The sequence below is a fragment of the Ranitomeya imitator genome, chromosome 1 (genome assembly GCF_032444005.1).
Source record: "Ranitomeya imitator isolate aRanImi1 chromosome 1, aRanImi1.pri, whole genome shotgun sequence".
NCBI classification, from domain to species: Eukaryota; Metazoa; Chordata; class Amphibia; order Anura; family Dendrobatidae; genus Ranitomeya; species Ranitomeya imitator.
In genome coordinates, this window is record NC_091282.1 from 806,957,188 (window position 1) to 806,977,694 (window position 20,507).

General features: G+C 43.2%; 1 protein-coding gene across 2 annotated transcripts in view; it reads right to left on the reverse strand.

The window, feature by feature from the left end:
• The window catches only part of PIGG (phosphatidylinositol glycan anchor biosynthesis class G (EMM blood group)), a 196,241-nt gene that overhangs the window by 79,981 nt on the left and 95,753 nt on the right, over positions 1-20,507 (reverse strand). For both annotated transcript variants that reach the window (XM_069739010.1, XM_069739001.1), the window contains exon 11: positions 13,962-14,271. In XM_069739010.1, coding sequence (XP_069595111.1) covers positions 13,962-14,271 — 310 coding nt within the window. The remainder of the gene's footprint in view (positions 1-13,961; positions 14,272-20,507) is intronic.

Below are 20,507 nucleotides of genomic sequence, written 5' to 3' on the forward strand. Positions count from 1 at the left end.
AGTGAAAATAATAGACACTAGTTCTGAATATAGACGTACTGACATCCTACAGTGGTAGACATGTCTGATGGCAGTATGGTCCCAGCGCCCCAACATTCATAGTAACATAGTAACATAGTTAGTAAGGCCGAAAAAAGACATTTGTCCATCCAGTTCAGCCTATATTCCATCATAATAAATCCCCAGATCTACGTCCTTCTACAGAACCTAACTGTATGATACAATATTGTTCTGCTCCAGGAAGACATCCAGGCCTCTCTTGAACCCCTCGACTGAGTTCGCCATCACCACCTCCTCAGGCAAGCAATTCCAGATTCTCACTGCCCTAACAGTAAAGAATCCTCTTCTATGTTGGTGGAAAAACCTTCTCTCCTCCAGACGCAAAGAATGCCCCCTTGTGCCCGTCACCTTCCTTGGTATAAACAGATCCTCAGCGAGATATTTGTATTGTCCCCTTATATACTTATACATGGTTATTAGATCGCCCCTCAGTCGTCTTTTTTCTAGACTAAATAATCCTAATTTCGCTAATCTATCTGGGTATTGTAGTTCTCCCATCCCCTTTATTAATTTTGTTGCCCTCCTTTGTACTCTCTCTAGTTCCATTATATCCTTCCTGAGCACCGGTGCCCAAAACTGGACACAGTACTCCATGTGCGGTCTAACTAGGGATTTGTACAGAGGCAGTATAATGCTCTCATCATGTGTATCCAGACCTCTTTTAATGCACCCCATGATCCTGTTTGCCTTGGCAGCTGCTGCCTGGCACTGGCTGCTCCAGGTAAGTTTATCATTAACTAGGATCCCCAAGTCCTTCTCCCTGTCAGATTTACCCAGTGGTTTCCCATTCAGTGTGTAATGGTGACATTGATTCCTTCTTCCCATGTGTATTACCTTACATTTATCATTGTTAAACCTCATCTGCCACCTTTCAGCCCAAGTTTCCAACTTATCCAGATCCATCTGTAGCAGAATACTATCTTCTCTTGTATTAACTGCATTACATAATTTTGTATCATCTGCAAATATCGATATTTTACTGTGTAAACCTTCTACCAGATCATTAATGAATATGTTGAAGAGAACAGGTCCCAATACTGACCCCTGCGGTACCCCACTGGTCACAGCGACCCAGTTAGAGACTATACCATTTATAACCACCCTCTGCTTTCTATCACTAAGCCAGTTACTAACCCATTTACACACAATTTCCCCCAGACCAAGCATTCTCATTTTGTGTACCAACCTCTTGTGCGGCACGGTATCAAACGCTTTGGAAAAATCGAGATATACCACGTCCAATGACTCACCGTGGTCCAGCCTATAGCTTACCTCTTCATAAAAACTGATTAGATTGGTTTGACAGGAGCGATTTCTCATAAACCCATGCTGATATGGAGTTAAACAGTTATTCTCATTGAGATAATCCAGAATAACATCCCTCAGAAACCCTTCAAATATTTTACCAACAATAGAGGTTAGACTTACTGGCCTATAATTTCCAGGTTCACTTTTAGAGCCCTTTTTGAATATTGGCACCACATTTGCTATGCGCCAATCCTGCGGAACAGACCCTGTCGCTATAGAGTCCCTAAAAATAAGAAATAATGGTTTATCTATTACATTACTTAGTTCTCTTAGTACTCGTGGGTGTATGCCATCCGGACCCGGAGATTTATCTATTTTAATCTTATTTAGCCGGTTTCGCACCTCTTCTTGGGTTAGATTGGTGACCCTTAATATAGGGTTTTCATTGTTTCTTGGGATTTCACCTAGCATTTCATTTTCCACCGTGAATACCGTGGAGAAGAAGGTGTTTAATATGTTAGCTTTTTCCTCGTCATCTACAACCATTCTTTCCTCACTATTTTTTAAGGGGCCTACATTTTCAGTTTTTATTCTTTTACTATTAATATAGTTGAAGAACAGTTTGGGATTAGTTTTACTCTCCTTAGCAATGTGCTTCTCTGTTTCCTTTTTGGCAGCTTTAATTAGTTTTTTAGATAAAGTATTTTTCTCCCTATAGTTTTTTAGAGCTTCAATGGTGCCATCCTGCTTTAGTAGTGCAAATGCTTTCTTTTTACTGTTAATTGCCTGTCTTACTTCTTTGTTTAGCCACATTGGGTTTTTCCTATTTCTAGTCCTTTTATTCCCACAAGGTATAAACCGCTTACACTGCCTATTTAGGATGTTCTTAAACATTTCCCATTTATTATCTGTATTCTTATTTCTGAGGATATTGTCCCAGTCTACCAGATTAAGGGCATCTCTAAGCTGGTCAAACTTTGCCTTCCTAAAGTTCAGTGTTTTTGTGACTCCCTGACAAGTCCCCCTAGTGAAAGACAGGTGAAACTGTACAATATTGTGGTCGCTATTTCCTAGATGCCCGACCACCTGCAGATTTGTTATTCTGTCAGGTCTATTAGATAGTATTAGGTCTAAAAGTGCTGCTCCTCTGGTTGGATTCTGCACCAATTGTGAAAGATAATTTTTCTTGGTTATTAGCAGAAACCTGTTGCCTTTATGGGTTTCACAGGTTTCTGTTTCCCAGTTAATATCCGGGTAGTTAAAGTCCCCCATAACCAGGACCTCATTATGGGTTGCAGCTTCATCTATCTGCTTTAGAAGTAGACTTTCCATGGTTTCTGTTATATTTGGGGGTTTGTAACAGACCCCAATGAGAATTTTGTTACCATTTTTCCCTCCATGAATTTCGACCCATATGGACTCGACATCCTCATTTCCTTCGCTAATATCCTCCCTTAAAGTGTACTTTAGACAAGACCTTACATAGAGACAAACCCCTCCTCCTCTCCGATTTTTACGATCCTTTCTAAACAGACTGTAACCCTGTAAGTTAACTGCCCAGTCATAGCTTTCATCTAACCATGTCTCGGTTATTCCCACTATGTCAAAGTTACCTGTAGATATTTCTGCTTCTAGTTCTTCCATCTTGTTTGTCAGGCTTCTGGCGTTTGCGAGCATGCAGTTTAGAGGATTTTGTTTTGTTCCAATCTCCTCGCTGTGGATTGTTTTAGAAATGTTCTTACCTCCCTTCTGAGTATGTTTTCCTGGATCTTATTTGTTCAAGTCTAATGTTTTTCTTCCCGTCCCCTCTTCTTCTAGTTTAACGCCCTCCTGATGAGTGTAGCGAGTCTTCTGGCGAATGTGTGTTTCCCAGGTTTGTTGAGGTGTAGTCCGTCTCTGGCGAGGAGTCCATCGTACAAGTAATTCACACCGTGGTCCAGGAATCCGAATCCTTGTTGTCTGCACCATCGTCTTAGCCAGTTGTTTGCATCAAGGATCCTGTTCCATCTCCTGGTGCCATGCCCGTCTACTGGAAGGATAGAAGAAAAAACTACCTGTGCATCCAGTTCCTTTACTTTCTTCCCCAACTCTTCAAAGTCTTTGCAGATTGTCGGTAGGTCCTTCCTTGCCGTGTCATTGGTGCCAACATGTATCAGAAGAAATGGGTGGACGTCCTTGGAGTTGAAGAGCTTTGGTATCCTATCGGTCACATCCTTGATCATCGCACCTGGAAGGCAGCATACTTCTCTTGCAGTTATGTCCGGTCTGCAGATGGCTGCTTCTGTGCCTCTCAGTAGTGAGTCTCCCACCACCACCACTCTTCGTTGCTTCTTGGCTGTACTTTTTGCTGTCACTTGTTGCTGTGTGCCCTTTTCTTTTATTATGCCAACTATTATGTTTGGCAGAAGTTGGTGTAATTTATAGTGGACCTCTACTTCAGCTCATAGTTGGCATACATTTCATGTTATGGTGCTGGACAGCTTAAAGATGGAACTAATTCAATAAAGAAATCTAATACTACAGAATCAACCCTATTCAACTTATAATATCTTCGGTCCAGAGAGGCAGGCCATGAAGGACTATATCGCTGAAAGATTGGCAAAGGGTCATATCAGACCATCCTCATCCCCCATTGCTGCGGGGTTTTTCTTTGTAAATAAGAAAGATGGGGGTGTTACGACCTTGCCTAGATTTCTGCGAACTCAATCAAATCACGGTCCGAGATCTGTATCCGCTCCCTCTCCTCCCGGACCTCTTCAGTCAGATTGTAGGAGCAAACAGTTTTCTAAACTGGATCTTAGGGAGGTGTATAATCTCATTCATTTTAGAGAAAAAGATGAGTGGAAAACAGCTTTCAATACACCTGAGGGACACTGAGAACCTTGTGATGCCATTTGGGTTGACTAATGCTCCCGCCGTATATCAGCACTTTGTAAATGACATCTTTAGTCATGTGGTAGGTAGATTTGTCGTAATCTATCTTGATGACATATTAATATATTTACCTGGCCTTGAGTCACAGGCAGGCATAACAGATACTCAAGAGACAATAAGTTATTTGTCAAACCAGAGAAATGTATGTTCTTGGTTGAGGAGATCCCTTTTCTAGGATATGTTTTGTCATCCACCGGCCTTTGAAGAGTGGCATCATTTTCTGGAGGGGACAATTCATCCAGTTATGGTAATCACGGGTCATAAGAACCTTCTATATGTAGAGTCTGTGAAACGTCAAACGCCTAGACAGGGAAGATGGGCATTGTTCTTCATCAGGTTTAACTTTTTGGTTACATATAGGCCGGGGAACAAGAACATTAGGGCGGAGGCTTTATCTCGTTGTTTTCCTGAGGGTAGAGAGAATTGTGAACCGGTTCCCATACTACAAAAAGGGGTGGTTATTGCGTCTATATGCTCTGATCTTGAGAAAGAGGTTAGTGAGGCTCAGGGGGACCCCCTGCTGCCTGTCCATTAGGGAAACTGTTTGTACTTGTGAATCTCTATCTGAGAGTTCTTAGTGAACATCATGATTCGGTCTTGGCCAAACACGCTGGTATTAAAGCCACTACTGATGATCTTGGCGTTTTTGGTGGCCAGGGTTACATCAGGATGTCTGGGAGTATGTAGCTGCTTGCAGTGTCTGTACACTTTTTAAAACCTCTCATACTCGTCAGTCTGGGTCTCTCCAACCATTGGCGATTCCCAGCAGACCTTAGACTCATTTATCAGTCGATTTTATCACTGACCTACCTGTGTTGGCAAGTAATACTGTAAATTTGGTGGTGGTGGACAGATTCAGCAAAATGTCACATTTTATTGCGCTACCCGCTTTATCTAACGCCTAAATCAGGGTGAAAATTTTTATCAGAGAGATTGTAATTACATGGGATCCCTACCGATATTGTTTCTGACAAATTTTGGAGGGCGTTTTGCCCTCGTTTGTGGATCTGTCTGTTGTACATTTGTTATTGGTGGATTCTAATGAAGGGGTGGTTTTTTCACACTATTTAAATGGGGTTATTTTGACATGTGCTGTGCTTGATAAAGATCATGTAGATGGAAACGTCGCCACAGAAGGCAGAATAAAGGAGATGTGATATTCACCAACTTGTGAAGTGCTGTCTCTACTCTATATTTGATGTTTGGACGTTCTCCAGGAAGGACTCCCTGGATTTTGACGTGCGCTTCTACTACGTGTAAAAGTTAACCCTGTGATGCTACGAGGTGCTGTGGGCAATAGTTTTGATTATTGGTGCATATATTGTATCACAGTTGAAATAGTGAACACTTTTTTATTAACATTGTAAGTTTTTGAATATGTGTCAACTAATTGTTCTATTTTTCTATGTTTGTTTAGAAATGTTAAGGGAAATATTTGATAGAACAATATTTGTTTGCCGCATGTTTCTAATTCTGCTTTCTCTAGATTAAGATTCGAAGGTTGATTCCACCATATAATGATTGGTCCATTTGTTTTGCAATTGTTTTCACATGTGGGGCTGGGTTTGTATGTGTGTTATAAACCTTTTGTGTTCATTGTAACTTTAGATGCCTATGAGTAAGAACAAACTCCGAAACGTGTCAGACTTGCGGGGGATGTTTGCGCCCCTTGAGACTCTATGATATGTATGTTTTTAACTTTTTACAAACAATGGATTAAATAAAAAACAAAACTTGAAATCACCCGGTGCTGGTTTTCCCTTTTTTGCCTGCATTTACAAGTGGACTTCAGCCACATTGAACCTGGCACCCGTGGTCCTGTGATACTCTGGTGAGCACTGTGAAAATCTTTTTTCCCCTCTCCAATGTTGATTTATGACTTCAGGATTGTCATTGAACTAGCTTACTTAAGAATTCCATAGCGTTTTTAGCCCATTTCGGGGTAGAAAAAGCGCCGTAAAAAAGCATTAAAAACACAATTTGCACACAGCTTTAGTGTGTGATAGCAGCCAAACATAAAAAAACATATAAAAATCTGGTATCGCTGATATCGCACAGACCTGAAGAATAAATTAATCTAATCAATTATACCGCACAAGGAAATGCATAAAAAATAAGTAAAACCAATTCTTCAACTGCTGTTGATTTGTTCATTCTGCCTCACAAAGATCGCAAAAATTTGTACCTAAATTTACCACTGACATTAATTACAATGTGTCAAGAAAAATCAATTTCAGAATCATTGGGATCCATTAAAGCGTTCCAGAGTTATTACCACAAAGTGACACTGGTCAGAATGCTAAAACTTGACCTGGTGATGAAGGTAAAAGCAGGCCTGGGGTGAAGGGATTAAGCCCATATTGATAATATAACTGTCTTGAATATATTTTAGTAAACCGTCAAAATGACAAAACTTGTGTCACTGTGCAAACACTCCTAGGCCCAATTATAATATATATTTTCATATATATTACACTAGCTATTGAACCCGTTCTACGCCCGGGTGGCGAGCATTTATATTGGTATATGGTCTCCATCCTGGTATGTGCTGCTCCATCCTGCGCCCCCATCCTGTCATGTGCTGCTCCCATCCTGCGCCCCCGTTCTGTCATGTGCTGCTCCCATCCTGCGCCTCCATTCTGTCATTTGCTGCTCCCATCCTGTCATTTGCTGCTCCCATCCTGCGCCCGTTCTGTCATTTGCTGCTCCCATCCTGCGTCCCCGTTCTGTCATTAGCTGCTGCCATCCTGCGCCCGTTCTGTCATGTGCTGCTGCCATCCTGCGCCCGTTCTGTCATGTGCTGCTGCCATCCTGCGCCCGTTCTGTCATGTGCTGCTGCCATCCTGCGCCCGTTCTGTCATGTGCTGCTGCCATCCTGCGCCCGTTCTGTCATGTGCTGCTGCCATCCTGCGCCCGTTCTGTCATGTGCTGCTGCCATCCTGCGCCCGTTCTGTCATGTGCTGCTGCCATCCTGCGCCCGTTCTGTCATGTGCTGCTGCCATCCTGCGCCCGTTCTGTCATGTGCTGCTGCCATCCTTCGCCCGTTCTGTCATGTGCTGCTGCCATCCTTCGCCCGTTCTGTTATGTGCTGCTGCCATCCTGCGCCCGTTCTGTCATGTGCTGCGGCCATCCTGCGCCCGTTCTGTCATGTGCTGCTGCCATCCTGCGCCCGTTCTGTCATGTGCTGCGGCCATCCTGCGCCCGTTCTGTCATGTGCTGCGGCCATCCTGCGCCCGTTCTGTCATGTGCTGCGGCCATCCTGCGCCCGTTCTGACATGTGCTGCTGCCATCCTGCGCCCGTTCTGTCATGTGCAGCTGCCATCCTGCGCCCGTTCTGTCATGTGCTGCTGCCATCCTGCGCCCGTTCTGTCATGTGCTGCTGCCATCCTGCGCCCGTTCTGTCATGTGCTGCTGCCATCCTGCGCCCGTTCTGTCATGTGCTGCTGCCATCCTGCGCCCGTTCTGTCATGTGCTGCTGCCATCCTGCGCCCGTTCTGTCATGTGCTGCTGCCATCCTGCGCCCGTTCTGTCATGTGCTGCTGCCATCCTGCGCCCGTTCTGTCATGTGCTGCGGCCATCCTGCGCCCGTTCTGTCATGTGCTGCGGCCATCTTGCGCCCGTTCTGTCATGTGCTGCGGCCATCCTGCGCCCGTTCTGTCATGTGCTGCGGCCATCCTGCGCCCGTTCTGTCATGTGCTGCGGCCATCCTGCGCCCGTTCTGTCATGTGCTGCTGCCATCCTGCGCCCGTTCTGTCATGTGCTGCTCCCATCCTGCGCCACCATTGTATTATATGCCCCCCGCTCCATTGTGTATGCCCCCGAATGCTGCTGCCATATAAAAAAAAAAAAAATACCATACTCACCTATCGTCCTGCTCCACTGCAGGTATGTCTTCAAGAAAATGGTGCCGGAAAGCGGGGACTGCGCAGGCGCCGATTCCGGCAGCAGGAATCGGCGCCTGCGCAGTCCACGCTTTCCGGCGCCATTTTCTTGAAGACACACCTGCAGTGGAGCCGGAGTGTGTCTTCAAGAAAATGGCGCCGGAAAGCGCGGACTGCGCAGGCGCCGATTCCGGCAGCAGGAATCGGCGCCTGCGCAGTCTGCGCCCTCCGGAGCCGGGAGCAGAGGAGCCGGGAGACGGAGCCGCAAGCAGCGCTGGAACCGGGAAAGGTGAGTATACTTACCCTCCCTCCTGGCGGTCCCTGACTCTCCGGTGGAGATCGCGGTATGCGTTCAGTGCTTAAGCATACCGCGATTTCCCGGGAGCGTCGCTCTGTGAGGCCCAGACTGCGCCGGCGCTTGCGCAGTCTATAGAGGCTTCGGACAGAGTGACGCTCCCAGCGTTATATTATAGATTTTTGCTTTCACTTGAAACTGCAATTGTCTTTTTATATTAAATACTGCGGTACAATATGTAGCATATAGTGTAATCGCAATTCTCCTTTAAAGCAGAGCTTAGGACAACCCTTCAATAAGAAACTAACATGGCAGTTACAGAGGCTTTCAGCAGGCAAGCAGTGCATGAAAATTCATAGGCTCACGATGATCACATTGGGCAAGGATGAGGGCAATGAGACCGTGGGTGTGCTGCAGCAATGACATAATTTAATAGTCACTGTCAGTGATTGATAGTGACATTTAAATGGTTAAACTTAAGCGACCTGCCTGATATGAACCAGGCTTCATTCCTGCGGTGGCTTCATACTTTCCCTAGCAATCTATGATGAAAATAAACATCAAAGGTTATTAATGAGTTAAGTCACTAAGATAATAAAATACCTATAAAAGTTTGGCATCTTTATAAATACCATAGTCTGACCTGTAGAATCATTTTATCTGGTTATTTTCATACTACACAATGAACACTGCAAAAGTAAGTCACCAAAAACAATTGGAGAATTGTGTTTTTTCATTTAAATATGTTTTTAAGGGTGGTTTGCACTTTAATGACCGGGCCAATTTTTACAATTCTGACCACTGTCCCTTTATGAGGTTATAACTCTGGAACGCTTCAACGGATCCCAGTGATTCTGACATTGTTTTCTCGTGACATATTGTACTTCATGACAATGGTAAAAATTCTTTGATAGTACCTGCGTTTATTTGTGAAAAAAACGGAAATTTGGCGAAAATTATGAAAATTTTGCAATTTTCCAACTTTGAATTTTTATGCAATTAAATCACAGAGATATCTCACACAAAATAATTAATAAGTAACATTTCCCACATGAACCAAAATTTTTTTTGTTAGGGAGTTAAGGGTGAAAAGTTGACCAGCAATTTCTCATTTCTACAACACCATTTTTTTTTTAGGGACCACATCTCATTTGAAGTCATTTTGAGGGGTCTATATGATAGAAAATACCCAAGTGTGACGCCATTCTAAAAACTACACCCCTCAAGGTGCTCAAAACCATATTCAAGAAGTTTATTAACCCTTCTGGTGCTTCACAGGAATTTTTTGAATGTTTAAATAAAAATGAACATTTAACTTTTTTTCACAAAAAATTTACTTCAGCTCCAATTTGTTTTATTTTACCAAGGGTAACAGGAGAAAATGGACCCCGAAAGTTGTTGTACAATTTGTCCTGAGTACGCCAATACCCCACATGTGTGGGTAAACCACTGTTTGGGCGCATGGCACAGCTCGGAAGCGACGGAGCGCCATTTGACTTTTCAATGCAAAATTGACTGGAATTGAGATGGGACGCCATGTTTCGTTTGGAGAGCCCCTGATGTGCCTAAACATTGAAAGCCCCCACAAGTGACACCATTTTGGAAAGTAGACCCCCTAAGGAACTTATCTAGAGGTGTGGTGAGCACTTTGACCCACCAAGTGCTTCACAGAAGTATATAATGCAGAACCGTAAAAATAAAAAATCATATTTTTTCCCAAAAATTATCTTTTCGCCAAAATTTTTATTTTCCCAAGGGTAAGAGAAGAAATTGGACCCCAAAAGTTGTTGTACAATTTGTCCTGAGTACGCTGATACCCCCTATGTGGGGGTAGACCACTGTTTGGGCGGATGGGAGAGCTCGGAAGGGAAGGAGCGCCGTTTGACTTTTCAATGCAAAATTGACAGGAATTGAGATGGGACGCCATGTTGCGTTTGGAGAGCCACTGATGTGTCTAAACATTGAAACCCCCCACAAGTGATACCATTTTGGAAAGTAGACCCCCTAAGGAACTTATCTAGAGGTGTGGTGACCACTTTGACCCACCAAGTGCTTCACAGAAGTTTATAATGCAGAACCGTAAAAATAAAAAATCATTTTTTCCCAAAAATTATCTTTTCGCCCCAATTTTTTATTTTCCCAAGGGTAAGAGAAGAAATTGGACCCCAAAAGTTGTTGTACAATTTGTCCTGAGTGCGCTGATACCCCATATGTGGGGGGGAACCACTGTTTGGGCGCATGGGAGAACTCGGACGGGAAGGAGCTCCATTTGGAATGCAGACTTCGATGGAATGGTCTGCATGTGTCACATTGCATTTGCAGAGCCCCTAATGTACCTAAACAGTAGAAACCCCCGACAAGTGACCCCATATTGGAAACTAGACCCCCTAAGGAACTCATCTAGATGTGTTGTGAGAGCTTTGAACCTCCAAGTGTTTCACTACAGTTTGTAACGCAGAGCCGTGAAAATTAAAAAAAAATCTTTCCCCAAAAAATTATTTTTTAGCCCCCAGTTTTGTATTTTCCCGAGGGTAAGAGGAGAAATTCGACCCCAAAAGTTGTTGATCAATTTGTCCTGAGTACGCTGATACCCAATATGTTGGGGGGAACCACCGTTTGGGCGCATGGGAGGGCTCAGAAGGGAAGGAGTGCCATTTGGAATGCAGACTTAGATGGAATGGTCTGCAGGCGTCACATTGCGTTTGCAGAACCCCTAATGTACCTAAACAGTAGAAACCCCCCACAAGTGACCCCATATTGGAAACTAGACCCCCCAGGGAACGTATCTAGATGTGTTGTGAGAACTTTGAACCCCCAAGTGTTTCACTACAGTTTATAACGCAGAGCCGTGAAAATAAAAAATCTTTTTTTTCCCACAAAAATTATTTTTTAGCCCCCAGTTTTGTATTTTCCCAAGGGTAACAGGAGAAATTGGACCCCAAAAGTTGTTGTCCTATTTGTCCTGAGTACACTGATACCCCATATGTTGGGGTAAACCCCTGTTTGGGCACACAGGAGAGCTCGGAAGGGAAGGAGCACTGTTTTACTTTTTCAACGCAGAATTGGCTGGAATTGAGATCGGACGCCATGTCGCGTTTGGAGAGCCCCTGATGTGCCTAAACAGTGGAAACCCCCCAATTATAACTGAAACCCTAATCCAAACACACCCCTAACCCTAATCCCAACAGTAACCCTAACCACACCTCTAACCCTGACACACCCCTAACCCTAATCCCAACCCTATTCCCAACTGTAAATGTAATCTAAACCCTAACTGTAACTTTAGCCCCAACCCTAACCCTAACTTTAGCCCCAACCCAAACTGTAGCCCTAACCCTAGCCCTAACCCTAACCCTAGCCCTAATGGGAAAATGGAAATAAATACATTTTTTAAAATTTTTCCCTAACTAAAGGGGTGATGAAGGGGGGTTTGATTTACTTTTATAGTGGGTTTTTTAGCTGATTTTTATGATTGGCAGCCGTCACACACTGAAAGACGCTTTATATTGCAAAAAATATTTTTTGCGTTACCACATTTTGAGAGTTATAATTTTTCCATATTTTGGTCCACAGAGTCATGTGGGGTCTTGTTTTTTGCGGGACGAGTTGACGTTTTTATTGGTAAAGATTTCGGGCACGTGACATTTTTTGATCGCCTTTTATTCCGATTTTTGTGAGGCAGAATGACCAAAAACCAGCTATTCATGAATTTCTTTTGGGGAGGCGTTTATACCGTTCCGCGTTTGGTAAAATTGATAAAGCAGTTTTATTCTTCGGGTCAGTACGATAACAGCGACACCTCATTTATATCATTTTTTTATGTTTTGGCGCTTTTATACGATAAAAACTATTTTATAGAAAAAAAATATTTTTGCATCGCTTTATTCTCTGGACTATAACTTTTTTATTTTTTTGCTGATGATGCTGTATGGCGGCTCGTTTTTTGCGGGACAAGATGACGTTTTCCGCGTACCATGGTTATTTATATGTCTTTTTGATCGCGTGTTATTCCACTTTTTTTTCGGCGGTATGATAATAAAGCGTTGTTTTTTGCCTCGTTTTTTTTTTTTTTTCTTACGGTGTTTACTGAAGGGGTTAACTAGTGGGCCAGTTTTATAGGTCGGGCCATTACGGACACGGCGATATTGTTTTTTTTTAATTTAGATAAAGAAATGTATTTATGGGAATAATATTTTTTTTTTTTTCATTATTTAGGAATATTTTTTTTTATTTATTTATTTATTTTTACACATTTGGAAAAAATTTTTTAAACTTTTTTACTTTGTCCCAGGGGGGGGGGACATCACAGATCGGTGATCTGACAGTTTGCACAGCACTCTGTCAGATCACTGATCTGACTTACAGTGCTGCAGGCTTCACAGTGCCTGCTCTGAGCAGGCTCTGTGAAGCCACCTCCCTCCCTGCAGGACCCGGATCCGCGGCCATCTTGGATCCGGGTCTGGAGCAGGCAGTGAGGGAGGTAAGACCCTCGCAGCAATGCGATCACATCGCGTTGCTGCAGGGGGCTCAGGGAAGCCCGCAGGGAGCCCCCTCCCTGCGCGATGCTTCCCTGCACCGCCGGCACATGTTTGATCGCGGTGTGCCGGGGGTTAATGTGCCGGGGGCGGTCCGTGACATAGTGCCCGATGTCAGCTGCGATAGGCAGCTGACACCCGGCCGCGATCGGCCGCGCTCCCCCCGTGAGCGCCGCCGATCGCGCTGGACGTACTATCCCGTCGGTGGTCATAGGGGCCCACCCCACCTCGACGGGATAGTGTGTCCGATGTCAGAAAGGGGTTAAAGAGGACTAATCAACATTTTGTTATATGTTTAACTGGACTCACGATGTAATAGTGGCTGCAGAGTGGTGTAATTTTTCTATTTTTTATTTTGCTTCTCTGTTGCAAAGATATTAGTGATCAAAGTATTTGGCACCTAAAGAGTAAAGCTATTATCGAGGCGTGTCCTTTTTCTGCTGAGCATTGCTGCCTGCTTATGATTGGTCAGCATCATACAGGGAGAAATGCATGTTCCCAGTGAAAACTACCTGATAACACCAGCTTGGACTTAAAAAAAAATAAAAATAAATAAATAATGAAAAAAAGTCAATATATTAGGTGCCAAATAGTTTGATTGCTGATATCTCTGCAACAGAGAAGAGAAACATTTTTTTTTTTTTTTAAAGTGTGTAGTTCAACAATTGGGTGAAAAATCCTCTTTAACAGACATTTTGATTTCTCACCCTTTTTTAAATTACATTAATTTATGTTCAGGGATTTTTATCTGTGTGAACATAGCCGAAGGCTGGATTTACACACCATTACATTATTTTGGAATTCGGGGATGTAGAGTTCTGATCAGGAAACCTGCAGATGGACCATACAACAAAGATGTGTGACAGCAGAGTGCTAGTAGTGCTACACGGACACGTTCTTTACACCCCTAGCTTTCAAATATAATATGCATACACTTTTTAGAATGGTCTTTTATTTCTAAAATCAAAATCTTAGTCTAAAAAATATATCATCTGCAATGTCACCTACCTGGAAAAAGAAAAAAGCTTGTCCAAACCAATAGTGCATTATGGTGATCTGAGCTGCATCAAACTTCAGTATTTGCCATATGAACCTAGTTAGGATAATCTGGATGAGGAGACAGAATACTAAAACCACAAGGTTGTGTGGTCTAAATAAAAGTGCTGCAAGAAGGATTAATCCACTGTATACTTCCCATAATCCCATGGTCTTCGCTTTAAAATCTGTGCACATAACATGAGCTTTCAACAAGTCTTTTATTCCAGTTATAAGGATCCCAAGTACAAATATGTAGACAAAACGCGCTTCTGTGATTCCTCTATATAAAAAATAAAAGTAATAAAAACACGGTTAGTTGTTTTTACACCCAACCAAAATATGTCCATTCTTACATTAATATAAAATTACTTAATTAACCACTGGTTATAAATTAATTCTATTTTCCCAAAACATTTCAATGTATTTGCTACACTACGGCAGCAGCATGGTTCTAGAGAGCAAAGAGAAGTAAATACGCTATATCACTCCGCAACAGCTATACACAATTCTCAATTATGGAAATCTCTGGATCAATAGACATGTTAATGATATGCAAATGATCAGAAATAAATACATGGAAACAACATTTTTAAACAGTCTTACTAAGGGTACCGTCACACAATGCCATTTCGATTGCTACGACGGTACGATTCGTGACGTTCCAGCGATATCCATACGATATCGCCGTGTCTGACACGAAGCAGCGATCAGGGATCCTGCTGCGAATCGTACGTCGTAGCAGATCGTTTGGAACTTTCTTTCGTCGCTGGATCTCCCGCTGTCATCGCTAGATCGGTGTGTGTGACCCCGATCCAGCGATGCGTTCGCTTGTAACCAGGGTAAACATCGGGTTACTAAGCGCAGGGCCGCGCTTAGTAACCCGATGTTTACCCTGGTTACCAGCGTAAATGTAAAAAAAAAACAAACAGCACATACTTACATTCCGGTGTCCGTCAGGTCCCTTGTCGTCTGCTTCCCACACTCACTGACTGCCGGCCGTAAAGTGAAAGCAGAGCAGAGCGGTGACGTCACCGCTGTGCTGTGCTTTCACTTTACGGCCGGCAGTCAGGCAGTGCGGGAAGCAGACGGCAAGGGACAGACACCGGAATGTAAGTATGTGCTGTTTGTTTTTTTTTACGCTGGTAACCAGGGTAAACATCGGGTTACTAAGCGCGGTCCTGCGCTTAGTAACCCGATGTTTACCCTGGTTACCCGGGGACTTCGGCATCGTAGGTCGCTGGAGAGCTGTCTGTGTGACAGCTCCCCAGCGACCACACTACGATTTACCTACGATCACGGCCAGGTCGTATCGCTGGTCGTGATCGTAGGTAAATCGTATAGTGTGACGGTACCCTTAGACTGAAACTTTATCAGTGTGTCTATTTCATTCCAATCTCTAGCTCTTGTATTTTGTCCTTTGATTAGATAATCTCTCTAGGGGACTTCATCTTCTGTATGGTTGTACTCTTTATTGATCTGAAGTCTCCATTTTCGAGGCCTTAGCACCCTAGGGTATAATATGCATGACTGTAAGGGGCAGTACTTTATACTGGTTTCTGAATCAATGAAGGTTTTGGCTTCACTTAAACCGTAATAGTATTCTTCACAGGACAAAGTCTAGAAACAAACCATGGGTCCCATTCATAGATTCGGTCTATCCTGCCTATATGTTTTGACTTAAGGTACCGTCACACTTAGCGACGCTGCAGCGATACCGACGATCCGGATCGCTGCAGTGTCGCTGTTTGGTCGCTGGAGAGCTGTCACACAGACAGCTCTCCAGCGACCAACGATGCTGGTAACCAGGGTAAACATCAAGTAACTAAGCGCAGGGCCGCGCTTAGTAACCCGATGTTTACCCTGGTTACCATCCTAAAAGTAAAAAAAAACAAACGCTACATACTTACCTACCGCTGTCTGTCCTCCAGCGCTGTGCTCTGCACTCCTCCTGTACTGGCTGTGAGCACAGCGGCCGGAAAACAGAGCGGTGACGTCACCGCTCTGCTTTCCGGCTGACCGACGCTCACAGCCAGTACAGGAGGAGTGCAGAGCACAGCGCTGGAGGACAGACGGCTGTAGGTAAGTATGTAGTGTTTGTTTTTTTTACTTTTAGGATGGTAACCAGGGTAAACATCGGGTTACTAAGCGCGGCCCTGCGCTTAGTTACCCGATGTTTACCCTGGTTACCAGTGAAGACATCGCTGAATCGGTGTCACACACGCCGATTCAGCGCTGTCTACGGGGAGTCCAGCGACCAAATAAAGTTCTGGACTTTCTTCCCCGACCAGCGACAGCACAGCAGGGGCCTGATCGCTGCTGCCTGTCACACTGGACGATATCGCTAGCGAGGACGCTGCAACGTCACGGATCGCTAGCGATATCGTCTAGTGTGACGGTACCTTTACTCTCTGCTGTCTCATTACAGGGATTCGTATATTCTTAATAGAATGCATGGCGTTTGTTATATCCTACCATTGTTATGGTAGCTTAGGTCTTTTTTTGTCTGTTTTTGCCATCTATTGAGGGTTAATCGACCTCTGGACTATAGGGGCGCGATTAATCATTATTTGCATATTAAGAATCCTTGCCTTATACCTGTGTTCAAACCAGTATATTAGCCTTGGCCTGTTAGGTCAGTATATTTGAGTAGAGGACATTTTTATATAACTCCTAGTTACCTTGGACATATCCTCGGCTTGATTGGTATCCATACTAATGCCACTGGATTACCCACTTTGTGACATCTGCTTACAGAGTCCATACTATCGTAGCTAGTACATGCTACTTTCTCAGGTGCTCACCTATGATATATATATATCGCCACTGCATCTGTTAATTTCTTATAGTAACATCATATTTGGGCTCTCCTTCATTTTTATTTCTGACCGGTTGGCGCGAGCATGGGGGTGTGGCCCCACTGTGCCAGAAACCAGACTAACATGGAAAAAACGTCTGACAGCTGTGCTTGCCAACAAGGGTTTTTCCACCAAGCATTAAGTCTTGTTTGCCTGAGGGATCAAATACTTATTTCTCACTGCAAAATGCTAATACATTTATATAATTTATACAGTGTGATTTTCTGGAATTTATTTTTGATATTCTATCTCTCAATGTTAAAATTAACCCACGGTACCCTTAAAATTATAGACTGTTCATGTCTTTGTCAGTGGGCAAACTTACAAAATCAGCAAGGGATCAAATACTTATTTCCTCCACTGTATATTGCAATACACAATTTCTTTGTAACTCTAATTCATAGTTTTATAGTTTAACCACTTCACTCCCCAAGCCTGTTTTCACCTTCATGACCAGGCTATATTTTACAATTCTGACCAGTGTCACTTTATACGCTTCGTTATCCCACTGATCCTGAGACTGTTTTTTTTATGACATATTGTACTTCATGACAGTGGAAAAATTTGTTCGATGTGACCTGCGTTTATTTGTGAAAAAGGAAATATTTTGCAATTTTCAAACATTTAATTTTTATGCCCTTAGACCAGAGATATATGTCACACAAAATAGATAACAATTCCCATGACATTTCCCAGATGTCTACTTTACATCACCACAATTTTTGAAACAATTTTTTTTTGTTAGAAAGTTAGAAGGTTTTAAAGTTAACCAGTGATTTCTCATTTTTCCCCAAAAACTGTACAAAACCAATTTATTTTTAGGGACCACATCACATTTTAAGTAACTTTGAGGAGTCTAAATCATAGAAATACCCAAAGTTGACACAATGCTAAAACCTGCTCCCCTCTAAGTGCTCAAAGCCACATTCAAGAAGATTATTAACCAGCCAGGTGCTTCACAGGAACTGGAATGATGTGGAAGGAAAAAAACCCTTTTTTTTTTTCACAAAATTTTTTGTTAATTTTCACAACGGTAACAGGAAAATGAACCCCAACATTTGTTGTGCAATTTCTCATGAGTTTGCCAATATCCCATATGTGGGAGAAAGCCACTGTTGGAGGTCATGGCAGGGCTCGGAAGAGAAGGAGCACCATTTGACTTTTTGAACATAAAATTGGCTGGAATTGAGAGTGGACGCCATGTTGCGTTTGGAGACCTCCCCAAGAAATTTTTCTAGCTCTGTAGAGAGCATCTTGAACCCCCAGGTGCTTCACAGAAAATTATAAGAGTAGTGGAAATAAATGTTATTTTAGGCCCAATTTTTTTTTTTATTTTCACAACAGTAACAGGAGAAAATGGACCCTAAAATCAATCTGTTGTGCAATTTCACCTGAGTACATGGATACCCCATATGTGTAGAAAAAACACTGTTTGTGCGCACAGCAGGGCTCTGAAGGGAAGTAGCGATATTTTTATTTTGGAATGCAGACTTTGATGGAACGGTCTGCAGGTGTCATGTCCAGAGAGCACCTGATGTGCCTCAACAGTAGAAACCCCCTACTAGTGACCCTATATTGGAATTGATCTAGTGTTTTCCTGGTAAGTTAATTTTTTAATGTAGTGGCATACGTGAGTTGTGTAGAGTGCATCAGGTCAGCATATGCGAGTTGTGCAAGTCAGAAATAAATTTATTAGTCCATGGATGTGTGGTAGTGTCACAGCTCTGATGTCGGGTGTCCTGGGACCAGGGGCTCCTTCCCTGTCCCAAACTCGCCTTGTTTTCTTCTGATTACTTCTGATGGTGAAGACGCCTGGGCCACGTACCTTGCCTTTAGCTCCTGAATCCGCCCTCAGTCAGAACCCTTCCTCCAGCCAGGAAAGAGGGGAGTTGTAGGGTATGTGATGCAGCGGTAGGACCATACACAGTGAAACGGCAGTGACCCAAGCAAATTCAAACAAAACGTTCTTTTATTGTGTTACTTCACACAGTCAATATAGTATACAGCTTCTTCGTACAGTCCATTAATAATGCATGGCTATATGATTGAGTCAATACACAGGCCGAACTTCCCTCTGTTCAGTTTCCCTGGGTGACCGCACGCCGGTAACAAGTCTCTGTACTCACTCAGCGCACTGCACTCTTTATCCTCTGGAGTGCAGCCAGGTACACATAAGACAGCCCAAGACGCAGGGTGTCAGTCTCTCTGGTTCATTTAGCCTCTGTGCTGCTCCACACAGAAAGAGCTCTCCAGACAACTGCCCTGTCTGCTTCCAAGAACACACTGACACACCTCCCCCAGTACTACAGGGCTTTTTAATCAGTCACTGCTTCACTATTCTAATTACAGCCACACCTGTGTCTGTAGTACGCTCTCATGGCCTCACTACGCTTCCTTGCACATTCTGGAGAGCACATACAGAGCCCCCTAGCTGTAACAGGGGTCACTGCCTCACAGGTATCAAACACCAACCAGACTAACAATATAACACAAACAGGGATAAAAGAAAACACCAATTATACAAATATACTCACTCTGACAGAGGCATTTAAAGCGCGCTTCCGGCAAGCGCACCAGAAATCCTGCCCATAGGTGACCCCGTCATGTGATCGCAAGTCACCGATGGGTTGGTATGCCAACCTGAGTTCTCCAGCAGACCTCTTTGGTTGTCTCTGCCGAATGGCTTTAACCCCTTCATAACCTTGGGATTTTTCGTTTTTCCATGTTCGTTTTTCACTCCCCTCCTTCCCAGAGCCATAGCTTTTTTATTTTTCCGTCAATTTGGCCATGTGAGGGCTTATTTTTTGCGGGACGAGTTGTACTTTTGAACGCCATCATTGGTTTTAGCATGTCGTGTACTAGAAAACGGGAAAAAAAATTCCAAGTGCAGTTGAAATTGCAAAAAAGTGCAGTCCCACACTGGTTTTTTGTTTGGCTTTTTTGCTAGGTTCATTAAATGCTAAAACTGACCTAAAATTATGATTATCCAGGTCATTACGAGTTCATAGACACCAAACATGACTAGGTTATTTTTTAAGTAAGTGGTGAAAAAAAATTCCAAACTTTGCTAAAAAAAAATAAGAATTGTGCCATTTTCCGATACTCGTAGCGTCTCCATTTTTCATGATCTGGGGTCGGTTGAGGGCTTATTTTTTGCGTGCCGAGCTGGCGTTTTTAATGATAGCATTTTGGTGCAGATATGTTCTTTTGATCGCCCGTTATTGCATTTTAATGCAATGTCGCGGCGACCAAAAAAACGTAATTCTGGCATTTCGAATTTTTTTCTCGCTACGCTGTTTAGCAATCAGGTTAATGCTTTTTTTTTATTGATAGATCGGGCGATTCTGAACGCGGCAATACCAAATATGTGTAGGTTTGATATTTTTTTTTATTGATTTATTTCGATTGGGGCGAAAGGGGGGTGAGTTAAACTTTTATATTTTTCTTATTTTTTCACATTCTTTTTTAAACTTTTTTTTTTTTTTTTTTTTTTAACTTTTGCCATGCTTCAATACCCTCCATGGGAGGCTAGAAGCAGGCACAGAACGATCGGCTCTGCTACATAGCAGCGATCTGCTGTTCGCTGCTATGTAGCAGAAAATCAGGTGTGCTGTGAGCGCCGACCACAGGGTGGCGCTCACAGCTACCGGCGATCAGTAAC